The 26,044-nt window shown below is 47.4% G+C and overlaps 1 protein-coding gene across 2 annotated transcripts in view; it reads left to right on the top strand.

Moving 5' to 3' along the window:
- Positions 1 to 26,044, top strand: part of SRGAP3 (SLIT-ROBO Rho GTPase activating protein 3) — a 263,789-nt gene that overhangs the window by 183,696 nt on the left and 54,049 nt on the right. For both annotated transcript variants that reach the window (XM_039231356.1, XM_039231357.1), the window contains exons 5-11: positions 419 to 604; positions 5,502 to 5,630; positions 6,993 to 7,214; positions 8,542 to 8,643; positions 10,809 to 11,006; positions 18,038 to 18,122; positions 25,752 to 25,779. In XM_039231356.1, the coding sequence (XP_039087287.1) occupies positions 419 to 604; positions 5,502 to 5,630; positions 6,993 to 7,214; positions 8,542 to 8,643; positions 10,809 to 11,006; positions 18,038 to 18,122; positions 25,752 to 25,779 (950 nt within the window). The remainder of the gene's footprint in view (positions 1 to 418; positions 605 to 5,501; positions 5,631 to 6,992; positions 7,215 to 8,541; positions 8,644 to 10,808; positions 11,007 to 18,037; positions 18,123 to 25,751; positions 25,780 to 26,044) is intronic.

Here is a 26,044-nt window from a genome sequence, read left to right on the forward strand (position 1 = left end):
GAGAGAGGGAGGGAGATACAGAATCTGAAGCAGCCTCCAGGCTTGGGCTGTCGGCACAGAGCCTGACGCTGGGCTCGAACCCAAGAACCCTGAGATCACGACCTGAGCCCAAGTCAGACACACGTGACTGAGCCCCCCAGACACCCCTTACGTTTCCTCTTTACCAGTCCATTCCTGGCATTCAGTAAGGACTTAATGATGTTAGTGATGATGATGGCGGCGATGAGGCTGCTACTGATGACCATCAGCATTCCCCACATTTGTGCGAACGTAAAGAACTTGGGGGGAGCCCAGTCGTGTGGTGGGAAGAAGGCAGGCCCCCGCTTACCAGCACGGAGGACCCGGAGGGCCCCGGGAGCACGGGGACCACGTGCCCGGCCGTGCGTGCTGCTGATCTCCTGCCCTCCTGTGTCCGCAGGTCATGAAAACCTACCACATGTACCACGCAGAAAGCATCAGTGCAGAAAGCAAGCTGAAGGAGGCCGAGAAGCAGGAGGAGAAGCAGTTCAACAAGTCGGGCGACCTCAGCATGAACCTGCTCCGCTACGAGGACCGGCCCCAGCGCCGCAGCTCCGTGAAGAAAATTGAGAAGATGAAGGAGAAGGTGAGCGAGGGCCCAGGAGAAATTGAGGGCCGGGCAGAAATGCGGGGCTCACTCCCTGCTGACAGCCTCGGCCTTCCCCCCTCGGCGGCCTGAGGGGCGTGGGGGTAGAGTCACCCCCCTCCCTCCCGCGTGTGCTCTCCTGGAGGTCAGTGTCATGGAGGGGGCAGAGCTGGCCATGCCTCGCTAGCACTTGTCGGGCCTGGCCTGGCGCCAGGATCTTCAGGCAGGGGAAGCGCTCAGCGGACGAGAGAGCCGAACCGTGGTGAGACTCAGGCCCAGCAAGCACGTTCTCGGATGGGCAGCGATCACCGGGCATTTGTGGGCGCAAAGGCCTGCTCGGGAGGCCACTTTGGTGGCTGGAGGGCTGGCTGGGGTTGGGTGTGTCCCAAGAGGAAACAGCACTGGGTTGCCAACCAGCACCGGGGGAACCCAATGAAGAACCCATTCCAAAGTACCACCAGCAAGCTAAAGATGGGAGATTTAGAATTACCGTGTACGGGAGCTGGAAAAGTGTGTTAGTGGGCACGGTGACGGGAGTGCCAGTGTTGGAGTCAGACAGGCTGGGTTTTGGAAATGCCACATTTACAGTACTTCACTGAGCCTCAGTTAAATGTTTGTTTGTTTTTGGGAAAGAGACAGGGCACAAGTGGAGGAGGGGCAGAGGGAGCCACAGAATCTAAAACAGGCTCCAGGCTCTGAGCTGTCAGCACAGAGCCGGTTGTGGGGCTTGAACTCGGGACTAAAGATACCATGACCTGAGCCAAAGTCGGACGCTTAACTAAGTGAGCCACCCAGGTGCCCCTGAGCCTAAGTTTAAAAATCGGACAGTGATGGCAAATGACTCTTTTCTCTCACGTCCACTCTGATTGATTGGTAGTGCCTGCCCAGAGCTCTGTGTTGAAGATTGTGAAGCCCCTTGTAGGCATCCAGGCATCAGTTAAAACCCCAGCTGTGATCAATTAATGATGTCTGCCATGGCCAGGGAATTTAGAAGGTCAGTGTACATGCTTTTTTTTTTTTGTCATCCTAGATTAGGTCACTTCTAAGGTTTCTTTCTTCATAAAAGCTCTGATTTTCTTGTTGAATTCTCTGCATTCATTTATTCCGTACAATCAGCAAATATTTCCTGAGTTCTTTCTACGTCCCAAGCATCATACCAGATGTTTATTTGGGCTTCTATGAGTCTAATTCTATGATTATATGATCCTATAGCTCTTAAAATGATAGGAGATTGAGTGGAAACAAAATTCACCAGGGCCTCCGTGAGCTGGAAGAGTAACCATAGGCAAAGAAAATAAGAATCCAGCATAATTTCCAAAAGCAAAGAAAAGTATGCTTCCCGATAATTAGATTGAGACCCAATTTAAAAATGGGTAAAGAATTTGAATAGATATTTCTCTGAAGAACTTAATACGAGTGGCCAATAAGCACATGAAAAGATTCTCAGCATCATTAGACATTAAGGAAATACAAATAAAAACCACAGTGAGATATCATTTCATACCCACTAGCATGGTTAAAATAAAAAAGACAGATAATAGCAAGTGTTAGTGAGGTTGCAGAGAAATTGGAACCCTTATACACTGCTGGAGGGAACGTAAAATGGTTCATCCACTTTGGAAAACAATTTTTCAGTGCCTCAAAATGTTAAACATAAAGTCACCACATGACTAAACGGTTCTGTCCTAGGCATCTACTCGTGAGAAATGAAAACATACATCCACACAAAAACCTGCACATGAATATTCATAGCAGCTTTATCCACAGGAGCCAAAAGGTAGAGACAATCCAAATGCCCATCAGTTGGTGAATGGATGAATAAAACGTGGCTTAGCTATGTGGTGTGATATTTATTATTCAGCCATGAAAAGGAGCGAAGTGCTGAATGTACTACAACATGGATGTATCTTGAAAACAGTATGCTGAGTGAAAGAAACCAGTTGTAATATTGTATGATTCTATTTATATGAAATGTCCAGACTAGACAAATACATAGAGACAGAAAGTAGATTATCGGTTACCAGGAGCTGGGGTAGAGGAGAATGGAGAGTGACTGCTAATGGGGCTAGGGCTTCTTTTGAGACTGATATTCTAAATTTCGATAGTGGTGATTATTGTACAATACTGTGAATATACAATCAGTCAATCAATCAATCAGTCAATCAATCAATAAAAGATAAGCAGGCAGGGAATTACAGAACTACAACATGGGGGGGTAAATAGAAGGGGAGAGAGACCACCAACTGGGAGGTCCGGAGACTAAGTTTAGTTCAGAGTCATATGCTAATTAGCCATTTGGCTCTTGGACAAGCCACTTTTTTTTTTTTTTTTAAGTAATCTCCACACCCAACGTGGGGCTTGAACTCACAACCCTGACATTAAAAGTGGCATGCTCTACCAACAGAGCCACCCAGCTGCCCCCAAGCCACTTCTTTCGGTTTTCATTTTCTCACCTATAAAGTGGGTGAATTAAACTATGATACCTTTACTGTCCTTTCCGGGTATAAAATTTTATGAATCCGTGAAGGGCTGAAAGTGGTCTGGGGGTCACCCTGGAAATGGGTGAGGAGTCTCAAAACTCTCTGTGAGGAGTCAGGTGCATGGCTGGTATGGGACCGTAACTACCAGGAAAAATTTGTTTCCCAGAATAAGTGGACCCTGGAGAAAGGTCAGAGATCTATGAAGAGAAGTCAGAGGTTGACCTGAAAGCACCCCTACTCAGTAGCTAGGAGAACTTGATCTGGAATAATAAAGGCTTTTTAAATACCCTTCTTAGTCCCCTTCACTCTTTCACCCTCTCCCCACCCACCTTCCCTCTGGTAACCACGTTTGTTTGCCCTGGAGTTTAGTTTTTGGTTTGTCTCTTTTTTTCTTTGTTTACAGTTTTGTCTCTTAAATTCACATTAGAGTGAAATCATATGGTATTTGTCTTTCTCTGAATGACTTACTTCACTTAGCATTATACCCTCTAGATGCATCCATGTGGCTGCAAGTGGCAAGACCTCATTCTTTTTATGGTTGAATAATATTCCGCTGTATATGTATACCACATCTTCTTCTTTTATTTTGAGAGCGAGGGAACACGAATGGGGGAGGGGCAGAGAGAGAGAGAGAGAGATTGAGCATCCCAGGCAGATTCCACGCTCAGTGCTCACTGCAGAGCCCAACACGGGGCTTGATCTCCCAATCGCGAGATCATGACCTGAGCCAATATCGAGTCGAGATCGAGAGTCGGACATTTAACAGACGGAGCCACCCAGGCGTACCTCTACCACATTTTCTTTTTTTTTTTTTTTAAATGTTTTATTTATTTCTAGGAGAGAGAGAGAGACACAGCGTGAGCAGGGGAGGGTCAGAGAGAGAGGGAGTCACAGACTGAAACAGGCTCCAGGCTCTGAGCTGGCAGTCAGCACAGAGCCCGACGCGGGGCTCGAACCCACGAACCGCGAGATCATGACCTAAGCGAAAGTCGGACGCTTAACCGACTAAGCCACCCAGGCGTCCCTCTACCACATTTTCTTTATCCGTTCATCCGTCAGTGGACACTTGGGGCACTTCCACAGTTTTGCTTGGAATAAGGAAGATTTAAGAGTGCCTAGGTGAAAGAGGAAACCCTGTTTTTTTAAGGGGAGCTGTTTTTCTACCCAGAACGGGACTCATCATCTGAAAGGGGTAAAGAGACAACTCTCCAACCCACCTTCTCTTCACCTCTTCCTGCCCAGGCCGGCCCAGGACAGAAGCAGCTTCCAAGGGAGGCCATCCAGCTCGTAGCCAACACTGGCACCTCTAGCTGCCTCTCCCACCGTTCACGTCCAGACGGCCAGTGAAAGGTGCTTACTGCCCACTTTGTGCAGAGGCAGTTTGGGTTCTGCAGGCCCAGTGATGATGAGAGCAGATCAAGTCCCTGCCTTCCTAGGGCTTACTTTCTAGTGGGGGACACCAAAAACCAGCAAGTAAGCAAAGTGGTAAAAAATATAATTTCAGGTTATGAAGAATGGTTATGAAGAAAAATAGAGCCACCAAGATGTCCTTCGGTAGGTGAATGGATAAGCTACCTGCGGCCCACCCAGACAATGGAATGTTACTCAGTGCTAAAAAGAAATGAGCTAGCAAGCCCTGAGAAGACATGCATATTACTAAGTGAAAGAAGTCAATGTGAAAAGGCCACATACTGTATGATGCCCGCTATATATGACATTCTAGAAAAGCCACGGAGACAGGAGAAAGATCAGGGGTTGCCAGGGGTCAGGTAGCAGGGAAGAAGTGGACATGGGGAGCACAGAGTATTCATAGGACAGGGAAACTACTCAGTCCGATATTATAATGATGGATGTATACTGTTGTACAGTTGCCCAAACCCAGAGACTGTAAAATACCAGGAGTGAGACCCAATGTCGACTATGGACTCTGGGTGATCACGATGTGTCCCTGGAGGTTTATCAGTTGGAACTGATGTACCTTCTCAATTTTTGCTGTGAACCTAAAACTGCTCTAAAAGTACAGTCTTTAAAAACATTATAGAGAAATGAAAGTTATCACGAAAATTGAACAAAGATAAAATACATGCAAAAAGTAGAGCAGGGGACGGGAGTGGGGGGGTGGGTACCGCAGATGCTGAAGACTCATTTCAGACAAGGTTGTGCTCAGAGGCTGCTCTGACCATTTGACTTTGGGGAAGGACTTGAAGGACGGAAGGAGCAGGCCACACGGGGACTTGGAAGGCTGGCTTGCCAGGCAGAAGGAAGGAGCCTGAAGGCCTAGAGGCAGGAATGAACTTGGCCTCTTAAAGGAAGGGCAGAGGAGACTGGGCAACAAGGAGCCTGAAGGCAGAGGGTTCAAAAGAGGGATGAGAGCCAGCGTGAGGCCTCAGCTCTTAACCTCTACTCTGTTCTTGCAGAGGCAGGCAAAGTATTCTGAGAACAAGCTCAAATGCACAAAGGCCCGAAACGACTACTTGCTGAATCTGGCGGCCACCAATGCAGCTATCAGCAAATACTACATCCACGACGTCTCCGACCTAATCGACGTGAGCACCTGGGGAGGCTGGAACGGAACAGGACCCCCCCACACCTGGGCTGGCCCTTCTCTTTAGCTGATGTGCATGTCCCGTGAGCCCCGACGGAGGGGAAGGGCAGTGGGCGTGGGGGCCTGGGGAATGAGTATCACCTCACGGTTTCTACTTGCATGGGTGGGAGTGCACCTCTGGCAGCCCCTATATAGTTGGGTCAGGCGGTCTTACATTCCGCCTGCACTTCCCAAGTCCTCTCCTCTACGCTGGGCCCTTTGTGGGTATAGAGGTTCGGGGTGATTGTACACAGTCCTCAGCCTGGAGGGTTTCCCAGGGTGGTAGAGATCTGTTCAGGGGATATTATCGTGGGAGAAATCAGGCAGTTTAAGCAAAAGCAGAATGGAACCCTGACTCCTGAGTACCAGATGTGCAGGTCACGCTGGAGGGAGAGAGAGCTCCGGGCTTGGAGAGAGAGCATCCTGAGTGGCATCATCATGGAGAGCTTCTGTGTCATCTGTGTTGGAGCTGAGGCTGCTTCTTGTGTCTTGTCCGTCCCATGCGGGCAGGGATCTGGCCTGCGGACACTCAGGAAAGGTTCCACACTGGTGGATGGACCCTTTTCCTCTGGGTCTGCTGTGTCCTGTTAGGAGGGCAGAGGGTCACCACTTTTCCATGGCTGCAGTAGGGACCCATTGCCACCGTCCCCAGGAGAGGGAGCTGCCCAGCCCTACCTGTGGCTTCCAGTGCCCCAGGCCAGATCTCTCCTCTTTCTCACAACTTTTCACTCTTTCCAGCCCTCTCCTGTCTTCATTTACCACATTTTTATCAAGCACCTGCTAGCTCTAGCTGGCACCGCAGTGGACAAGGGCCCGTGGGTCTGTCCTGATGAGACTTACAATACATAACCCTAACACATTAATAGGCAACTGCAAAGCCAAGTGACAGCTGTCACCATGAGGGGGGTGGAAGGAGATACGGGCCCCCAGAGGAGGGAGGCGTGATTTAAACTCTGAGCGGGGAGTGCATCAAGGAGGACTTCCTGGAAGAAGTGACCTTTAAACTGAAACCCGAAGGAAGAATATTTAGGCAGTATGACAGGCAGAGGGAACGCATGTGTGAAGGCGTAGAGATGAGAAAGCATGTGATGACTTCGGGGCACTAGAGAAGTCTGCTAATGCCCAAATCACAATTCCCAGCTCCCACTGAGGGCTTTGGGGAGATTTGTGCAGGAAGATTCCAAAGTGCACAAGGGCTTCCAGGATGAAAGATCTGAGTGTGGAGTGGGAGGTAATGGTAAGTCACCGTGATGGGGAGGGAATGCCGGTGGCCCTCACCTGCACGTGACAGCCCACGCCCTTCTGTCGTGTGCCTCTCTCCAAGTGCTGTGACTTGGGCTTTCATGCCAGCCTGGCCCGCACCTTCCGGACCTACCTCTCAGCCGAGTACAACCTGGAGACCTCTCGCCATGAGGGGCTGGATGTCATCGAGAACGCGGTAGACAACCTGGACTCCCGCAGCGACAAGCACACCGTCATGGACATGTGCAACCAGGTCTTCTGTCCTCCGCTCAAGTTTGAGTTCCAGCCCCACATGGGGGATGAGGTAGGCCTCTCCCAGCAGCCCACACCGAGGCCGCTTCTGCCTCTTCTCCCACGTGCTCCCACAACAGCGGGGGGAGGGGAGCATCAGCCTCCATTCCACATGCACAGCATTGACCTCGGAGGCCTCAGGTCAGGTTCTCGGTCCAGGGGCTTCCCCAGCTGGGGAGTTTCGCACTGACGCCCTAACTCTGCTGGCTCACATGCCTCACCTGCAGCACGCAGGACCTTAGCTCCCCTTAACATCCTTCCCAGTTGTATCTGGACCCCAAGGGAGTCCCCTGTCGTCACACAAGCATCTCACAGTCTTCCCTCGGATGGCCTCGGATCGCAGGAGGCTGGGCCTCACTGTAGCCCCTCTGGCGGCAGCCTTGCCTGGGCACTGCCCGTACGGGAGGCTTCCCACCAGCTCTGCTCCCTTGGGTTTTGTGCCACCCAGATCCTCAGAATCGTGTTCTGGAATAAATAAATAAGTAAGTGGGGGAACGTACTTGGTCCAGGCCACAAAGCAGCACACGGGTTACTCAAACTGTACAAAGTCCCTATGCAAATAGCTCCTTGAGCTGTTCCTTTTCATCCCTCCCCACTTTCTTCATTTGCAAAAGAGGGGGCTTCTTCAGGGTGTCCCCACAGCTTCTGGCCTGTCCCTCAGCCATTGCATCCAGCCCATCATCTGGACCTGAAAATCCTGGCCTCATGGTTACCACGGGTGACTGTGAGATTTGAGTTGCCTAGTTAATGGTAAATCACAGAGCCCTGCTGTCCCTTATGATCTCAGCTGAGTTAGGCCAGGCTGCCCAGCCCACGGGTAGTAACAGAGCCGTGAGTGGAGTGGATGGAGGGAGAACCGTGTCTCCTTCACCCCTCCTCCACCCCAGGAGCATGCGACTGCCTCACGGCTGCCTCACAGAAGCACCTTCCTGCTGGGGAATAGGAGCACTTTACTGATGGCTTCCATTCGTGGTCCTTTTCATTGGTTTCTGTCAAGCCCGTTGCTCTCCTTCTATAACTTCCTGTTTCGAAATTAACTAGTCTCACTCAATGAGATTGTGTTCAAGCGCTTAATAAACCCTCAAGGGTTGGACACACCTAGAAGACCATGACTGAGGGGCCACAGCTTGCAATGTGAGAGGGTGGCCTTTGGAGTAGGAAGACCCCAGTTCCTGGCTGCTGTTGGCCAGGTACAAGCCATGTGACTGTGGGTAGGTCACTTAACCTTTCAGAGCCTGTTTCCTGGGCTGTTGGTAGGGATGTTGATGATGGCCCGGGCCTGGCTGCGCACAGCTGATGAGAGCACTGGGCGATGACAGGTGGTGGCTGTCCTATTGCAGGTGTGCCAGGTCAGCGCTCAGCAGCCCGTCCAGACGGAATTGCTCATGCGGTACCACCAGCTGCAGTCCAGACTGGCCACTCTCAAGATAGAGAATGAGGAGGTGAGTGGGCCCCTCTGCCCCGTAAGGGATTTCCTTACAAAGGCCTGCCTTGTCCTGGAACTCTGGCCGTGGAAGGCATTCGAAGTTAGGGTTCATCCGTCAGACGGATGATTACACAACCATTAACACTGGGCACACCGAGAATCTTGAAAGGGGTGGGGGAATGCCCACATAATGTTGAAGAAAATCAAAGAAGATGTAGAACTGTATGTTCAGTAGTATCCCAAGTATGGTAAACTAGAGTAGGTGCATGTGTATCTGTGTTTATTACAAGAAAAAAGCCTGGGAAGAAATGCTTTGAAATGTTGATTGTGATTACATCTGGGTAGAGGAGTTACAGGTGATTTCCGTTTTCTTCATGTGCTTTTCTCCATTGAGTTTACGTTATTTTTATCATCAAAGATAGTTATAGGCGTTTGAAATTACACAATGAAATAAAAAACCCAGGGCACACCGAATGTATGACGGATCTGAGCCCCAGGGAGCTTCTGTCTTGCCGTGGCGGGCACACCTCCCCTGTGGCCGGTGACACAGGCTCGCCCCCCTGAGGGCACAGATGGAAATACCAGCTGCCGTGTGTTTTGATGTGGACTGAGGAGGCCGGACGGGAAACATCCCATTCCAGCCTGGATGCCTCCATGCAGGGAGCATGTCAGCCAGCCAGAGACCCCTGGAGAAAGGACACCGGGATGTGGAGAATGTCACCTGAAATCCTGGGCGGGTTTATCACCGAGAAGTGCAGTCATGGCTGGGGATGGGGAGTCCTGGACCCTGTCTTCACATCTCAAGAGGGCTTTCCTGGGCAAAGAGAGCTGGTTTACTCCATGCCGTCACAAAGGACAGAGCTGGGACAGACATGACACAGATTGTCACTCAGGACAATAACGAATCAGAGCTGTCCCTGGCGGGGAGGTTATACAGGAATGGATCATGCTTTTATTTTTCAAACCTGAGGAGAGAGAGGAGATGAAGCAAGTATTCTGTATCCTCCCCTGAAGCATTTTCAGTTGTTTACGTGGAACAGTCTATGGATAACAATGCTGATGGGGTTTAAATTGGAAATCAGGGCCCCAGAGAGGAGAATGAAGCAAAAGTTCCCCTGTATAGGCTATTCGTGGCTATGGAAATGCTTAATTGTGAACCTGACTCTTGTCAGGCTGTGTTAGAAAGAACCGATCCATACATTATTCATTCACAAGTGTGCATTCAACCAGTACTATTCAAGTATTTATTGAGCACATTCCATGCTCTAAACACTGCTAGATGCAGGGTAAAGTGAGTGAACATGATAACATAGTGCCTCCTCTCCTGCAGATTATAGTCTAGCAAGAAAAGATAGATAAAACATGGAAGCGAGCAAGCCACCAAGTGAAGAAGTATGCAGAATAGCAGGTGATGATGGGCACTAAGTTAGGAACGGTTAGTCAGGGCGCTCTGATGTCACTAGGAGGTGACCGTTGAGATCTGAGTGACAGGAAACACTTCAGGTGACAATAATTTAACAGCGAATGTAGATGCAGTTTCTCTGCTGACTGTTTTTGGAGTGACCTTCCATCAGAGTATAGGGTACAAGTCAGTCCGGGGATGCTGCGAGGTCAGGGCTTGTGTGCTCTGCAAGTGTGGCCTTCTGGGGAGGGAGTTGGGACTCCAGGAGAGAAGTTGGGATCCTGGAGGACTGTCTTCCTTGAGTTCTCTTTTCTCAGTCAGGCTTTTGATAAGTCAGGGGCAGATAGCCAGAGAGTCTGTCCACTGAGGATGGCCCCTCATCCTATCCAGACTGTGTCCCCTCTTCTCTCAGGATGAGCACCCAGAATATTTCTCCACAAGGGACCTGCCTCCCATTGGAGGAGCTAGTGGGGGGCTACATAATCAGGAAAAGAGAAACACATGTAGCAACCTGGCTTCCTTGTTCGTCACGACATTCTCCAAGGTTCCCTTCGGCAGAAGCAATCCAGTAAAATGATGTTAGATTGGGCAACATGGGTTCTCACCCCAGCCAGCTCGCTGGCCTTATTTTACACATCAGTGTAATGGGAATGATCATCTTTGTCCTGCCCGCCTCCTAGAGGCTATACATGGAAGAAATTAAGTGGGGAGAGGGATTTTGAGGTGTGAAAGGGATTCTGAGGCTGAAGGGTTTTTGTTGACACGCTGCGTCTCTCCAGGTTAGAAAAACCCTGGATGCCACCATGCAGACCTTGCAGGACATGCTGACCGTGGAGGACTTTGACGTCTCTGACGCCTTCCAACACAGCCGATCTACAGAGTCTGTGAAGTCGGCTGCCTCCGAGACCTACATGAGCAAGACTAACGTTGCCAAAAGAAGAGCCAACCAGCAAGAAACAGAAATGTTTTATTTTACAGTAAGTGGTGTCTTGGACCCAGAACCTACTGTTTGCTGACCTGCTGGCAGTGACTTTTGGGGAGCAGCCCAAGCTAGTGGGAGCCAGCAAAACCCTGTGGATCAGTTACAGCTAAAAATTTTCCACCAGGCTTCTCAAATGAACTTGCTTTGTAAGATGCAAGAAAGCGAATTACCAGTGGGGAGCATCCACATGGATGCTGGATTGATGGTTATTCGCAGTTAACCTAGAGAAAACTTAGAGAGTTGTGTTCAGTAGGATGGGAGGCAAATGGCTGTTAGCCTGGTGAAAGCCCAAACAACAGACCTAAAGTTTAGTGTACGGTTGTCACAATGGGGTGTCTTAAATTTGGGTGTGAGCTTTAGAAACCATGCCCTGGGTGACCTGTGCAAATTGCTGGTGAATTGTCAGCCCTTCATGTAAAATCCCAGATTACCTACATTCCATTCAGTTGAGGCCAGGAAGCATAAGGATGGGGTTTTAATTCAGCATGTGTTTAGCAAACATAGAATTTTGGGGGTGTAAGGGACTTCGAATCTTCTATCTGATGCTTGATGACGTTCAAGCATATCCCTACCAAAAAGTCATCCCATCTCTTCTTGAACAGCCCAAAGACTAAAACATCCTTCCTTCTTCAAATAGCCCTTTTGTTTGGCCTGTGGCTGGCAGTAGATTTATAATGTATTCCGTTATCTCTACTTCACTAGGATTTCTCATCATTCATCTTGATCCTGTTCTTTGGGTCAACCCAGGGAGGCTAATTCCACAAGACAGTCTTTGGTGTGCTTGTAGGGAGCTAGGTTTTCATTTCTCTGGGCTACACATACCTGATACTGCAAATCCTGCCTCGTAAGCTTTCATTTTGAGTGGCCTCAGCATCCTGGTGACTCTTTCCTGAACTTGTTCCTTTTGTCGATGCCTGTTCTAAGGTGAGACTCTTGAGCAGTGGCCCGACCAGCACAGAATAGAGCTAAACTCCCACCTCCTCCCACCCTAGGTGCTATTTATTCTCTTTTTCATCTGTTCTAAGATCATATTCTTTTTGTTTTGTTTTTATTTTTATTTACAAATTTTAATTCCAGTATAGTTAACATACAGTGTTATATTAGTTTCACATGTACAATATAGTGATTCAACAGTTCCATACATTACTCAGTGCTCATCATGATGAATATACTCTTAATCCCTTATCTGTTTCATCCAACCTCCCTCCCACCTCCCCTCTGGTAACCATCTGTTTGTTCTCTATAGTTAAGAGTCTGGTTTTTTGGTTGTCTCTTTTTTTCCTTTGTTCGTTTGTTTTGTTTCTTAAATTCCACATAAGACTGAAATCATATGGTATTTGTCTTTGACCACCTGATTTATTTTACTTAGCAATATACTCTTTAGATTCATCCATGTTCTGGCAAATGTCAAGATTTCATTCATATATATATATATAAAATCTCTGTCCATATATATACCATCTCTGTCCATAAATCTATCAATGGACACTTGGGCTGTTTTGATTTGGCTACTGTAAATAATGCTGCAATAAATATAGGGATGCATATGTCTTTTCACATTAGTGTTTTTGCATTTTTTTGGGTAAATACTCATTAGTGGAATTACTGGATCATATGGTAATCCTATTTATAGTTTTTTGAGAAATCTCCATAATGTCTTCCACAGCAGCCACACCAGTGTGCATTCTCACCAACAGTGCAAGAGGGTTTCTTTTTCTCCACATTTTGCCAACACTTGTTGTTTCTTGTGTTTTTGATTTTAGCCATTCTGACAGGTGTGAGGTGGTATCTCATTGTGGTTTTGACTTGCATTTTCCTGATGATGAAGTGATGTTGAGCCATCTCTTCATGTGTCTCTTGGTCATCTGGATGTCTTTGGAGAAATGTCTGCTCATGTTTTCAGCTCTTTTTTTAATTGGATTATTTGGATTTTGGAGGGTTGTAGTAATTCTTTATATATTTTGGGTACTAAACCTTGAATGGATATTGCCATTTGCAAATATCCTCTCCCATTCACTAGGTTGTCTTTTAGTTTTTGTTGATTGTTTCCTTTGCCGTGCAGAAGCTTTTCATTTTGACACAGTCCCAGTAGTTTATTTTGCTTTTGTTTCCGTTATCTCAGGAGATGTATCAAGAAGAATGTTGCTACAGCTGATGATAGATGCCTGTGCTCTCTTCTAGGATTTTTATGGTTTCAAGTCTCACATTTAGGTCCTTAATCCATTTTGAGTTTTTTTTTGTGTATAGTGTAAGAAAGTGTAGCCCGATTTCATCCTTTTGCATGTAGTTGTCCAGTTTTCCCAGCACCATTTGTTAAAGGGACTCTTCTTTTTCTCATTGCATATTGCATCCTTTGTTGCAGATTAATTGACCATATAATTGTGTGTTTATTTCGGGGATCTCTATTCTGTTCCATTGATTTATATGTCTCTATTTGTGCCAGTACCATACGATTTTGATAACTACAGCTTTGTAGTAGATCTTGAAATCTGGGGTTATTATGGCTTCAGTTTTGTTCTTCTTTTTCAAGATTGTTTTTTTGGCTATTTGAGGTCTTTGTGGTTCCATTCGAGTTTTTGGATTATTTGTTTTAGTTCTGTGAAAAATGTTTTCGGTATTTTGATAGGGATTGCATTAAATCTGTAGATTGCTTTGAGTAGTATGGACATTTTAACAATATGAATTCTTCCAATCTATGAGCATAGATATCTTTCCCTTTGTTTTTACTTTGATTTCTTTCATCAGTGTTTTATAGTTTTCAGAGTATAGGTCTTTCACCTCCTTGGTTAAGTTTATCCCTAAGTATTCTATTATTTTTGGTGCAATTGTAAATAGGATTGTATTCTTAATTTCTCTTTCTGCTACTTCATTATTAATGTATAGAAATGCAACAGATTTCTGTAGTATATTGATTTTGTATCTTGTGGCCTTACTGAATTCATGATTCTAGTAGTTTTCTCGTAGTGGCTTTAGGGTTTTCTATACATAGTATCATGTCATCTGCAAATAGTGAAAGTTTTACTTCTTTCTTACCAATCTGGATGTCTTTTATTTCTTTTTGTTATCTGATTGCTGCTCCTATGGCTTTCAGTACTGTGTTAATAAAAGTGGTGAGAGTGGACATCCTTGTCTCGTTCCTGTGGGTTTTCATATGCAGCCTTTATTATGTTGAGGTCCTTTCCCTCTACCTACTTTGGTAAGGGTTTTGATCGTGAAACACCAACATCCATGTTGTACTTTGTTTTACATGTCAGATGCTTTTTCTGCATCTATAGTTTTTATCCTTTCTCCTATTGATGTGATGTATCGCATTCATTGATTTGTGAATATTGAACCATCCTTGAAACACAGGAATAAGTCCCACTTGATTGTAGTGAATGATTATTTTAATGCATTATTGGATTTAGCTTGCTACTATTTTGTGGAGAATTTTTGCATCTATATTCATCATAGATACTGGCCTACAGTTCCCTTTTGTTGTGGTGTCTTTATCTAATTTTGGTATCAGGGTGATGCTGGCCTCATAGAATTAATCTTGAAGCTTTCCTTCCTCTTCCTTTTTTTTTTTTTGGAATAATTTGAGAAGAATAGGTATTAAGTCTTCTTTAAATATTTGGTAGAATTCACCTGTGAAGCCATCTGCCTCTGGACTTTTGTTTGATGGGAGTTTTTTGATTGATACAGTTCCATTGCTGGTAATCAGCTTGTTCAAATTTTCTATTTCCTTTTGATTCAGTTTTGTGAGGTTGTATGTTTGCAGGAATTTATCCATTTCTTTTATCTTGTTCAGTTTGTTGGCATATACATTTTCATAATATTCTCTTACAACTAAGATCATATATATATATATATATTTTAAGTTAGTATCAGTTAAATCTCTCTCCCTGTGTACTGCCGTTAAACTAGGCTACCTTCCTGCTAAAGGATGGGTAGGTGATATCTTGGGTCAGTCTTAGGTTAGTTACCAGCGGGATTTCCTCTTGACGGATTTAGTTCATGGCTCCAGACTGTCAAGACCTTGCTGCAGTTGTTCAACGTACGTGCTATCTTTTCAGACTTATGTTTTATGCAGATCACGTGAGTGTGGCTTATGGTCATACCTTAAAGTTTGTCAGTTAAAAAACGAATAGGTATGCCAGAGCCAAGGCCAAAGACAGAGTTGTTTAAAACATGCCACTAGGCTGATAGTGATTCACTAAATCAGCACTTCCAGATGGTGGTCATTTAATGAGCCACAAACGCACCCAGTCCTGACACCCAGCTCCGTCTTGTGATGGACCTTGTCAAATCCTTTGGTGAAAACAAATAGTTACACGTATTGTATTTCACAGTCATCACTGTTTGACTTTGTTATTTTCAAGAAAGAAAATAAGACTAGTCTGGGTGAATCAGCCCATGCCAATTTCTGGGGTTCACCACTTCCACTGGGGACCTACTATATTTACAAAGAGAATTTTATGGGTCACAAAGATTAAGTAAGGAGTGCGCATGAGTATGAATTCACTAAGGCAGCAGAAGCAAAGAAATTGGGTGGCAAAAGCAGAGAAAAGGGGGCCTGGCCGGCTTGAAAGTAAAAGATAGAATTTACCAGTGTTCATGATTAAGGGTCATGGGCGTTGTATTTTAACTTTAATATCTAATCTATCAACCTGGTTGGCTAGTACACCTCATGACTTGATGTTCTGACATTATTTTAGGCATTTTTAAGGACATGATATTCCTTTTAATACAAGCATCGGTACAATTTGACAGTATTCTTTCCATCATGGTTCATGTATGAAGCCTGGATGAAGCTTGGAAAAAGTAGGCAAAGTCTATGGACTCCAGAGCCCTGGGGTATAATTTCCACCAACCAGTCAATAACCCATCCAGGTGTGAGTTACATGGTTGGGATTAGAGCTTTGACTGCTGGAGGTAGCAAGGCATGAGGGAGAAAGTACCTGCTTATACCTCAGCTCTGCTTCTCATGGCAAAGTTTTCAACACTGATCAGAGCAGAGCGTGTCATTACTGGAAGCATCCAGAGAGAGCCTAGGGGAGAGCTTTCATCAAACTGAAGTGAGTATTCGAATCGTGTAGGAAGCTTGTTGAAAATGTAGGCTCCCAGCATACCACCCTCTCTGGGGTGGGCCCTGGAAATTTGAACACCTCTAGTCCTCTGTAGTGCCTTCTTCAGGTGTAAAATACGATATTCTTGAGCTGGAATCTGCATTTTGACCCTCTCCCCCGCTGGCGCCACACTCGCGGAAACATCGCAGGTCAATGATCACTTTGCCCTGAGGAGGGAGGGAGTAAGCCGCCCAAGGTGGCACTCTGAGTGACCACAGCTCTGAGCTTCTGCCCCTTTCTGGCAAGAATGGGAATGATGATGCCCCCTACTCTTTGCCGTCCAAGATTGTGATGAGGACCGGAAGTACGAGCCTGAACCCTGCTAGGTGTTCCAGGGGGAGTGCTTCCTAATACCTAAGCGACAGGGTCCTAGGAGCCAAGGACTGTGGTTGACGAGAGAGGGGACCACTGTCTCCTGCCAGCCCCACCGTTCCAGAAACCTGTCAAGGCGGGGCCAGGTGAGGTGACCCCAGTCATCTGTGCACGTCAGCCCCCACCCGCTGGGCCCCTTCCCGACAACTGTCGTCGATAGGATGATGGTGATGTTCCAGATGCTCCTTTACAGGTCATGTTGGAGTGTCCTGAGCCTCTATAGTTCACCTGTTCGCTTCTCTGCACCCTTTTCCAAGCCTCCTGGCTGGGGCAAGAAAATGGATTTCTCTGTGAGAAACTAGCTGGCAGATTCGGGGCAATCACTCCATCCTGTGCCTTCATTTTCAGGGCGTTTGCAGTTGCCATTCCATCTGCTGAAAGTGTCCCTTCCCCTGTGTGCCCACGTGTACCCACACAGCCCCTGCCTCACCTCCTTCAGGCCTTGGTTCACATGGCAACTATGCAGTGAGGTCTGCCCTAATTCCCAGTCCCCCCTTCCTGCCTTATTTTTATCCATAGCATTCACCGGCCTCTGGCCAGTTGTGTATGTTACTTTCTTTATTAGCTTATCGTCTCTCTTCCCACTCTTCTGTGTCAGCCCCCACGAGATCAGAGCTTCAGCAGAGTGTCTCAGCACTGGCTCTATGCCAGGCACGGCTGTAGGCACTGGGGATCTGGAAACAAATTGGGTGTGGACCCCACCAAAGCGGCCCACAGCCTAGCAAAGACCCGCCCCAGCAGAGAGGGCTCTGGGGCTGTGTTTGCGTGATGCAGGGTGGGCCGAGGAAAGCTGATCCTTGTGCTGAGGGGTGGCTGGGCTCAGTTTGGGCACAGGTAGATGCGTTTCTGTTCCAGGTGACTCCTGTCCGTCTGCGCTGCTCAGAAGCACATTGGCATAACAAGGTCCCTGAACTTGAGGCAGCCTGGGAGTCCCAGGGACGTGGGGCAGATCAGTTCTGTATGCCAGCCTCACCCGTCTCCTCTGTAAAGAGAAGAAAACTGTATCCCCCAGTGCAGTTCAGGTTATTTTAATAGGAATGTCGTAGGGGGCCTCTGAAGCCCTTCCTCCTCCAGAGCGGGGCCAGATGAAAGGAAGGCTCCTTCAGAGGCTCCTCTGGAACAGATCTGATAAAACGCTCTTGCCTCAGCCGTGTGTCCCCAGAGACGGTTCCCATTTTCATTGCTCGTGGCCCAGAAGCACAGTGGAGCCTCGATGACTAACAGAGCTGTCTGCTCGGAGCGCAGTCCGCGGTCCTCCCCTGACAAAAGCCCCGTTCACTGCTCGCATTCCCCCTGCGCTTTCTCTGTGTTCCCCACACTGCCCCGAAACGCCCAGGGTGGGACAGCCGCGCTCAGCGGGGCTGGGGGCTGATGGAGCAGCGCCGAGGGAGGGGCGAGTCGGAGGCCCTTCCTTTCCCCACGCGGGGGTCCCTGAGGGGGGCGTGATCTCCCTTTGACCTCCCCGGCATAGCGCTCGGGTCCAGAGGCAGAGACCACGTGACGTGGCCTTGCAGTCCATAATGTGCTTGTGCCTTGTGTCTTACAGAAATTTAAAGAATATGTGAACGGCAGTAACCTCATCACTAAGCTACAGGCCAAGCATGACTTACTCAAGCAGACCCTGGGTGAAGGTGAGTTGGTTGGGTGGCACAGGCCTGTGAGGAGGGCCACGTGTTTTGCTGTGGCCCCTGAGCCATTTCAGCTGAGGCCTGGGGCCCTCGGCCGAATGAGGCCTGGCACCAGAGCCCCCCGCAGGACTGGGCAGGCCGGTACAGATGATGGGAGAGGTCTGGTCTGGCTGCAGAGAACATGGGGCCGCCATGTTAGTATAGGTTCTGAGGGAGAGTCCAAGGCAAAGTAACGAGAGGGGGGTCTGCAGTGGGTAGGGGGTGGGAATCCAGGAGCACAGACGTCTGCGTTGATGTTTTTTAGCAGACACTGTTTGCCAGGAATACTCCTGGAGTGTCTGGCCAGGAGTCTGGGTCCAGAAAAGAAAAAATCCATATGTGTATTTTGGTCCTTGAGGGATGTGGGGAGTAGGCTTAAAATTGCCCAAAGGCTTCCAGTGACAGTTAGAATAAAATCCCAAGTGCTCTCACACAGTGCATGAGACCTTATATCATTTGAAGGCTGTCTTTTTCACTGAACGTGTTGATCATTCTCTACTCCCTTTCTGTGCTCCAGCCACACGAAGCTCCTTTCTGCCCTTTAAAACTCATTGAGCTCATTCCTGCCCCAGGGCCTTTGTATCTGCTGTTCTCTCTGCCTGGAATGCCCTTACCCCCAGATCTCAGAATGGGTGACTTCTTATCCTTCAGCAGTCTCGGCACAGATGTCACTTCCTCTGTGAGACTCTCTTATCACCCAACCTCAAGAAATCACCACCTCTGTCCCGACACACTCTCTGTTTGATTTTCTTCATCTCATTTATCACCATGTGAAAACACCATATTTATTATTTGTTCATTTATTATCTTTGGGTACTTCCTCACCCCAACTGTCTCATATCTTCTATCCAAGTAGGGACTTCCTTGTTTATTTTGTCCACCACTTTATCTCTGGTGCCTAGAATAATACCTGGCTTACACTAGGCACTCAGTTAATAGTCACTGGGTGAATGGAAAGGTGACCAGGACACGAGCCTGCCCCTAAGGTCGGGGATGGTTTGCAGCAAATCCTGGTGGCCCTGGAAACTGATGTGAGTCTCAGCTATGAGAGGAGGAGCTGAACGGGGCATTTCTGAAGTTGTGAGGCCTGCTTGGAGCCCCACATCCAGAGATATTCTTGTATTCTGGTGGAGAGGTGTGTAGGCTGCAGGGTGTGCTCTTCCGAAAGGAAAAAGAGCATGGGATCCAGGAAACAAGGAACTTCCAAGGTGATGATGCCAGTAGATCCCGAGATGACGGCTTGAATCAGGCCTAGGGATCACCCAGGAGCTTTCCAGGGGATGAGGAGTGTAATTGGTGAGAGTCATCGTGGGGCATGGCATCCCACTCTTCTCCAGACGGGTGCACCTTCTCGGGGCTGTGCCCTGGCCACTCGGGTCTCCCCTGACACTGTCCACTCGGCACCAATCGGGTGTGGGGGGTGTGAGCTGGAATCTGCAGATGCTTGGCATTTGTGAGCCCCATGCTTTAGAGGAAACAGTGAGAAAACACACCATTTCCCAGCCCCAAGGCGCTTCTAACCTAGTGAGGAGACAATTCATGAATTCATAAAAAATTTAAACGATAACATTAAGTCACACAAATACTAGATGAATTGCCTGGTGAACAGTACAGACTCTTAAGAGTATGAGCCAGGAAAGGAAGGGGTCACCATGGGCCCAGAAGAGCCGGAAAGGCTTCAAGAAAGATGAATAACTGGGGCTTGGAGTAGTAACCAGGACTTTAAAACTAATATCAGTAGAATTTTTTTCAATGGACTTTATTGACCTATAACTTATATACAATAAAATCCGCCCATTTTGCATAGAAATCCATTGTGACAAACATATAATACCTAGATCAGGATGTAGAACATTTATGTCAGCCAAAAGCTCCTTTGAACCCCTTTGCAGTGAATCCCTTCTCCTCCACCCCAAGCAACCACTGATCCCATTCCTGTCAGCATAGATTAGTTTTGTGTCTTCTAGCTGGGCAACTCCTGGGAGTGTTAAAAATTTGGGTGCTGGCTATACTCAGGTGTATACATTTGTCAGACCGCATTGATTGGGGGTAAGGGTGGAAGCAGTGAATTGCATTGGGCTTTTTCTTCACTTCCCCTTATACCCCTCTACGTTCTGCCCATCCTGACATTTCCATATTGGGCTGGGAGAGTGGGGCTGCAGAGGAGTAGGAGAGCCAGAAAGTCCTAGGGAGGAGCCAAGGTGGTGTGACAGGGACAGCTCCCATGCCCAGCCTTAAAGAGGAGGATTGGTTTTATAGCCAGTGGCCCGGGGGGCTGGAGGCTGTTTCTCAGAGCCATGTACCAAAAGGCAGGTCCATGTGAGTTGGTTGGCTACTTGTATTTTCAAAATCAGGAGCCCTGGTTTTAGAAAACTAGATGTTCTTTTACATTTTTTAAAAATGTTTTATTTATTTTTGAGAGAGAGATAGAGACAGCATGAGCCGGGGAGGGTCAGAGAGAGAGGGAGACACAGAATCCGAAGCAGCCTCCAGGCTCTGAGCTAGTTGTCAGCACAGAGCCCGACGTGGGGCTCAAACCCACGAACTGTGAGATCATGACCTGAGCTGAAGTCAGACACTTAACCAACTGAGCCACCCAGGTGCCCCTGCTTTAGAATAGTTTTAGATTTATAGAAAAGTTGCAAAGATAGTACAGCTAGTTCGCATAGACTCCACATCCAGTATTTCCTGTTATTGTCACTAACAACTCATCTTGAGTGAGTATGGAGTATTTGTTACAAGTAATGAACGCTGGTACATTATTATTTCTAAAGTTAATAAATTGTCCAATTACCGGAAAGAACTGCAGCTGAGACAAAATCTTGAGTCACTTTTGTATCCCCACTGCCTGATAAATGTAGAGGTGGATTCTTAAGGCTCTGGGTGAAAGGGAAGGAAGTGCACTGACTTAGATCGGTACGTTCTTGCCTGTTGGGCAAACGGGACATGGAAAAAATTGAGCAGCCCAAAGCGAGCTCAGAAGCTTGGCTCCTTCATTTTTCTGAGTGTCAACAGATGATTCACCTCTACCCCCACATGCTGACTCTTCCATTCAGTAGAAAGCTTTTCTAAGAGTGGGCCGGGGTAGGTTTACGCCTGCATCAGTGACCTTTTTATGTCCTCTGAGGGCTATTTTGTATTGGGAGGGACAATCTGGAAATTTTGGAAGCAGGTGACAAATATGGGGCCACGCAGACTATTTTGATTAAAAAGATACCAAGCGTTGTTATTTTTAATGAAATGTGTCATGTAATCCGTTTCTCTTAAGTAATCTTTTGACAGCATGGCTCAAAGAAGCCACAAGTTAGAGGAAACGCAGGTCTTTTGGGTCAACTTAGAAGCAAAATTTTTAACAAGATTGATCCCAGACACATAAGTCAAGAAGCTTCTAGATGTCCTGCAAGTTGGCATTCCTTGTTGTGAACGTCATGGACACATCTTGGGAACAAGAATGCGTCTTCTGTGCTCATGGCTATTGGTATGCCATTGATTGGCCACAGGATTCTTAGTTTATCATCCTGAGTCTTAGATCTCTGACCTTTTTACTGCTCTGGGTAGTCTGTAGGTTCCAGGGTTTATACCCGAGATGTGGGTGGCGTTTCAATTTACAGTAGCCTCTCAAGAATGAATAGTGTGTTGTCTGTAAAAGGGATGAGACGTAACCTTTTCAGACCAAGATTTAGTAGCACATTATGGAGCCAGTGTTCACCAGGACCAGACAGTTTGACCTTCCGAAAATGACTGGGCCACTAACTACAAAATTTATTTTTAAAAACCCCAACAGATCTCAGAAGGTAAAGGGCAGACATTTTTGGTTTCTAGAAGTTGCGAAAACAGATTCCAAAAGATGTTGGTAATGGGGTTCTTGAGAGCTAATGCTGAAGGGGAGTAGATTTGATTCCTTGCCAGAGGAAGGTCTGCCTTGAGTATGTTTCTGACGTTCCACTGCAGGACTTCGGCACTTAGATCCCTACCTCCCCACTGCTTCCCTTTCTGCCCTTATCTGCCCATTTATCTATCCATCCATTATCCAAAGCATAGATGCTATGCTCAGCCTGGACGGGGAGAATAGTGAACACAAGACAGATAAGATTCTTGCCCTCATGGGGAAGAGAGACCTCAAACAGTAAACAAACTACGAAATAAAGAACTATAACCATTTTAAGTGCCATGAATGGGACATTGGGGCTGAGATAGAGAACACTTGTTCATATGGGGGAGCGAGCGGGATGGGAGACCTGCTTTATGTTGGGTGAGCAGTGAAGCCTCAGAGGGCAGGGGATGTTCAAGCTGAGACTGAAGGATGAGAAGGCATCAGCCTTGTGAACAACTGAGGAAAGAGTGTCAGTGCAGAGGGAACAGCACGCGTGAGTGTTGGAACCAAGAGAAGGTGGAACAGGAAGCACCTCGTAGGTATCCTTTGGAGTCAGAGTTGCACAGCTCACTGTAGCCATAAGGGAAATTGTGTGTTTTCTAGCCAATGGAAGCCATTGGCTGACCCCTTTCATGGGTTGCATTAGCTGCAACTCAGGGTCTTGGGTCTGCATGAAACCTGTAGCTCAGGTTGGCATCTGGTGGGAATTTGTCTGAGACTCCAGACACATAATAAGATTATGCAGAAGAGATATGTCCATTTTGCCTAACTTTGAGCCTTTTTTGCTTTGGTCTTTGGCTCCAGTTCAACCAAACGTAGTAACCCTTGTAACTTCTTGTGGCATTGGTCAGGAATTAAAGAATGGTGGTTGATTCCCTCCCAAGTATTATTTTCAGACTTATGTTACTCTGTTCTTACCCCCGTTTCTTCCCCCATCCTCATTCAGTATTGTTTTCTCTAGAGAAAATAAATGCTCAGTTCTTTCTTTTAAAAAGTCCTTTTTATGCATTCGACTCTTGATTTCGGCTCAGACCATGACCTCGCAGTTTGTGGGATCCAGCCCTGCATTGGGCTCTGCACTGACAGCGTGTGACCTGCTTGGGATTTTCTCTCTCCCTCTCGCTCTCTGCCCCTCCCCCGCTCACACTGTCTATCTCACTCTCTGTCTCTCAAAATAAATAAAATTTAAAAATTGCTTTAAAAAAGTCCTTTTTTCTCCCATGTGAATGCTGGATGGGATTCTAGTCTAGAGCTTTCCAATATGGTGGCCACCAGCTGTATAGCTGTCAAACACTTGAAACGTGGCTAGTCTGGATTGAGATGTATAAGCTGAAAACCAGATTTCAAAGAGTTAATACAAAAATCTACAAAATAGTTTATGAATTTTTATACAAATATCCATTGAAGTGATATTTTTGATGTATTAAGCTAAACATTATTAAAATTAATATCATTTATTTCTTTACTTTTTTTGAGAGAGAGAGAGAGAGAATGAGCAGGGGAGGGGCAGAGGAACAGGGAGGAGAGAGAGACTCTCCAGCAGGCTCCATGTTCAGCATGGAACCCAATGTGGAGCTCTGTCTTATGAAATGTGGGATCATGACCTGAGCTGAAATTAAGAATTGGACCTTCAGGGGCGCCTGGGTGGCTTAGTCGGTTAAGTGTCCGACTTTCGCTTAGGTCATGATCTCGCGGTTCGTGGGTTCGAGCCCTGCGTCGGGCTCTGTGCTGACTGCCAGCTCGGAGCCTGGAGCCTGTTTCAGAGTCTGTGACTCCCTCTCTCTCTGACCCTCCCCTGCTCACGCTGTGTCTCTCTCTCTCTCCTTGAAATAAATAAAACATTAAAAAAAAATTTTAAAAAAAATAAAAAAGAATTGGACCTTCAACCGACTGAGCTACCACCCAGGTGCCCCTCTTTACTTTTTGTGATGTGGCTGCTAGAAATTGTGGCTTCCATTATATTTCTATTAGACAGCCTGGCCTAGGGGTTCTCAACTGCACCATTAAAGGAATGAAGTACTGAATCATGTGTGGATGAACCTCAAAAGCAGATGCTAAGCGAAAGAAAGCCAGCGCAGAAGACTGGATTGCATGATTCCACTTTTATAAAACGTCCAGATAAGCAAATCCATAGAGACAGAGGATAGATGATCAGTTGTCATAGGCTGGAGAGGGGGAGAGGGAGAGACTGTGAATTGGCACCAGGAGTCTTTTTCGTGTGAGGAAAATGTTCTAAAATTGAATTGTGGTGATGGCTGCACAACTTTGAATATTTACTAAATTATTGAATCATACATCTCAAATGGGCGAACTTTTTGATATGTAACTCACACTTCAATAAAGCCATTAAAAATGAAAAGAAGTCAGTGCCTTGGAGTCTGCAGTTTCAGGGGAATGGAGGGTCCGGAGATAAGATCAGGGAGTCCTCAGTAAGCACTTAGGTCGCCCAAAGAGGGTGTGTTGAAAGAGCTGGGTACACCTCCTGGGGGCAGATGAGGAGGAGACAGCAAGAGAAACTGAGGAACAGGCTGGTGGGCGGGAGGGACACCTGGCAAGTGTGGAGTCATGAAAATCAAGGAGAACACACTTGGTAGGAGGAAGAGAGTGATTCACTGAGTTGACGGTGTTGAGAAGTCAGATAAGAATAGAGAAGACAGTGGATTCGGCCACAGAGCAAGCAGTCGCTGTGGATGGTGAGGCCAGAAGCCAGCTGCCGTGGGGTGAGCGTGGGAAGCCACAGGGCCTCCAGAAAGCTCCATCAGCAGGTTTTGTAAAGGAGAGAAATGGGAATGGAATTAGAGGGATAAAGTGGGCCCAGAGGAGGTTTCAAAGCTAGATTGTGCATATCCGGAACGTGTTTGTATGCTGATGGAAATGCTCCAGAAGAAAGGAGGTTGGTGATGTTAGAGGTGGAGGGAGGGCACTTGCAGAGACAGAGGTCCCGAGAAGGGTGGGTGGGGTAGGACCCAGGGCACGGGGAGGAGGTCTGGGCTTGGCAGAATCGGGATGCTTCCCCAGAGTACCAGGACGGGAGGTGGAGGGTGATGGGCAGGCACAGGTAGGCGGGTGCGTCTTACAGAAGCGTGCCAAGACCCATCTTACTGGTTCTCTTCTCCAGGGAAGGAAGCGAGGTCTTCAGCTGCAAAGAAAGGCAGGAGAGGTCGGGGTGGGGATGTGGCTGGGTTGAGGAATAACAAGAAGGTAGATACCTTCTTGTGGCTGCTGCCCTTCAGGGCCAAGCACAGGACAGGTGCTTCACAAACCTTTGCTGAGAGAAAGCAGTGCGTGCGTTCTCGAGCTTTAGCATGCACAGAAGGGATCGCCCCCGGTGCTTGTTAAAATGCGGACGCGTGGCTTCTTAGCTCAGAGATTCTGATTCAGGAGGCCCCTGGGAAAGCAAGAAACCCCTGCGTTTTTAACAACATCCCCAGAAAATTCTGAAGCCCGTGGTCAGCAGGCTGCAGTTTGAAAATTGCTGGGGGAAAAATGTACATGAACAACACAAAATGAAATTTATGTGAACATAGCCTTACAGATAGCAGGCACTGGGGGTTTAATGAGACTCCGTTCTTTCCAGCAGACCAGTACTTAGGCATAATTAGATTTCCCATTTCACAAATAATTAAGTTCAGTTGTTTCTTGTTTCGGGGAAAAGATGAATGTTCGCTGGTGAAAAAAGAAAGAAACAGTCTAACATCAATGTATACTTTTCTTTCCAGGGGAGAGAGCAGAATGTGGCACGACCAGGTAAGAGCTGGGGATCTGGGTTGTTTCCACCTGCTGCCTGAGGTGGGGGGGGGTGGGGCAGGAGAGGCGGGAAGGTGGGAAGGGGGGAAGGCCGGTGCTGCCGAGGAGCACAGAGAAGCTGGGCTGTTCTTAAGGGTGGGCTAGCCCTTCCCCAGTGTCTCCAGGGGGGGGTGGTGCAGCCCGTGCAAGAGAGAAGGCTGGCTGCTCTGCTTGTGCTGGCATTGTGCTGGTGAAGCCACGCCCCCTACAGGCCGGTGCCGGGGAG

Source organism: Hyaena hyaena, unplaced genomic scaffold (genome assembly GCF_003009895.1).
Source record: "Hyaena hyaena isolate Hyena2069 unplaced genomic scaffold, ASM300989v1 scaffold_56, whole genome shotgun sequence".
In the NCBI taxonomy this organism is placed as follows: domain Eukaryota; kingdom Metazoa; phylum Chordata; class Mammalia; order Carnivora; family Hyaenidae; genus Hyaena; species Hyaena hyaena.